The sequence below is a fragment of the Rhipicephalus sanguineus genome, unplaced genomic scaffold (assembly GCF_013339695.2).
Source record: "Rhipicephalus sanguineus isolate Rsan-2018 unplaced genomic scaffold, BIME_Rsan_1.4 Seq7480, whole genome shotgun sequence".
Lineage (NCBI taxonomy): Eukaryota > Metazoa > Arthropoda > Arachnida > Ixodida > Ixodidae > Rhipicephalus > Rhipicephalus sanguineus.
In genome coordinates, this window is record NW_023615898.1 from 52740 (window position 1) to 54287 (window position 1548).

A 1548-nucleotide genomic window follows, 5' to 3' on the forward strand; every position below is an offset into this window, starting at 1 on the left:
CTATTAACTACGACCCAATAGGCAGCTAAAACCAAGAAAACTGCTTTATTGGAAGCCAAAAAAGAAAACGCTCTTTCACACGAAAGCAAGAAAAAGGACACTTTTTTCAAGACAAACAGAACAAGAAAAAATGGCCTCCTTTGGAACAGCCGGGCTGCTGGCAGCTTCGGATGAGCACAAGCTGGGAGGCGTGTCATGGTCAGCTGTTCTGGACCAATGGGCCTTAGTGTGATTCCTGCTCCGTTGCCTCGGCCACGTGCTCGCCGCTCTGAGCGGCGTCTTCGTCTGCGCCGTACCAATCTTCGTCGTCGCTTCCTCGCATCAGGTCCAGGATCTTCTCAGACACGCATTCCTTGCCGTGGTCTCGCTCGTGCTCCCAGCACAGCACCTCAATCTCGCACAGCTTGCTGTAGTAGAAGTTTCGCTCCAGCTCCAGCCAGTACAAGGCCTCTTTCAGCTCGACAACCTGATTAGCGAGCTCCTCGACGGTGTCCGTGAAGTCTCCAGCACCGGCGCCGCCTCCTGGACTCACGGTCGTGCCCCTCGTGCATACCCAGCGTACCTGCACGGCAGGCGACCGCCGCCGCCGGTCCCTGTCTCAGTCTCCTCCGTGTTAGTAGCGGTCTCCTCGTAGTTGTCCTCCGCGAACGGTAGTCTTGCAGAGAGCGTGGGCTCCGAACAGCGCCGACGTGGCGTACATGGTACGGTAACGGCGTGACAGACCTCCGGTGGCATGGCGGCAGGTCCCGGGAACTGGGACTCGAAAAGGTCCTTGAACCACTGAATCAACTCCAAGTTGTCCCGGTAACTTCCTTCGGCGAGTCGCTCCACCCGCAATTCTCGGTCGACACCGACTTGCTCGAAAGCCTCACGCAGGGCCTCAAGTTCTGGATGGACTCGCGTCCTCGCTTGGCCCTCAGGTTCACCTTGCTCAGGTTCACGGCTCCCGGAAGAGAATCGGTAAACTGGCAGTACACTGCCCCGAGCTCAGGTCTTCCACTTTGTCATACCTCGTTCCCAGATACGCGTTGACCCAGTGCAGGAGTTCCGAAGCCTTGGTTCTATTCTCGGCCAAGTTGCAGGCGGCACCGACGGCTGTACAAGCGGCACCAGTAGGGCTGGAGTCGGCACCGGAGGAGACGGCACCACCGCTACACTCCTCCGGGTGCGTCGGAGCCGGGTCCTCCATGAGCCTGTCTTCGGGTAGGACTTCAGGCACTTCAGTCTTGGAGCTCTGCAATCTTGTGGCTCGGTTTCGGGCTCTTTGGCCTGGTCTGCAAGCTTCGCGGGGCTGGCAGGCGAAACGAGGCGCGCGGTCGCGAGTGCTCGAGCAAAGGCGCGCGATGGGCGAGCTCGTCTTCGTTTATTTGTTGGTTTCCTCGCATGGATGGCTTGTACCCACTACGGGGAATGACTAATGTCACCTTCGCCAATCGCACCGGTGCGCCCCCGGCACGACGATGATTGATGAAACGGCCCTCCAGGGCGCCCCGGTGCAATTTGATGAAGATGCACACACATTCAGATGGAAGTGAGAGATGTGCGTAG

General features: G+C 58.5%; 1 protein-coding gene across 1 annotated transcript; it reads right to left on the minus strand.

Annotated features, from left to right (window-relative positions):
- Window positions 1–223: 223 nt before the first annotated feature.
- Window positions 224–1189, minus strand: LOC119378245 (microtubule-associated protein RP/EB family member 1). The gene is made up of 3 exons (XM_037647443.1): window positions 1011–1189; window positions 724–943; window positions 224–562 (listed from the first exon to the last, which is right to left on the minus strand). The coding sequence occupies exons 1-3, from the start codon at window positions 1187–1189 to the stop codon at window positions 224–226; spliced, it is 738 nt and encodes a 245-aa protein (XP_037503371.1).
- Window positions 1190–1548: the final 359 nt, after the last annotated feature.

Coding starts and splice junctions, on each gene's coding strand:
- LOC119378245 (XM_037647443.1), bottom strand. CDS start 1,189: ATGGAGGACCCGGCTCCGACGCACCCGGAGGAGTGTAGCGGTGGTGCC. Junction 944..1,010: donor AACGCGTATCTGGGAACGAG/GTATGACAAAGT, acceptor CTCTTCCGGGAG/CCGTGAACCTGAGCAAGGTG. Junction 563..723: donor CTGCCGCCATGCCACCGGAG/GTCTGTCACGCC, acceptor CCTGCCGTGCAG/GTACGCTGGGTATGCACGAG.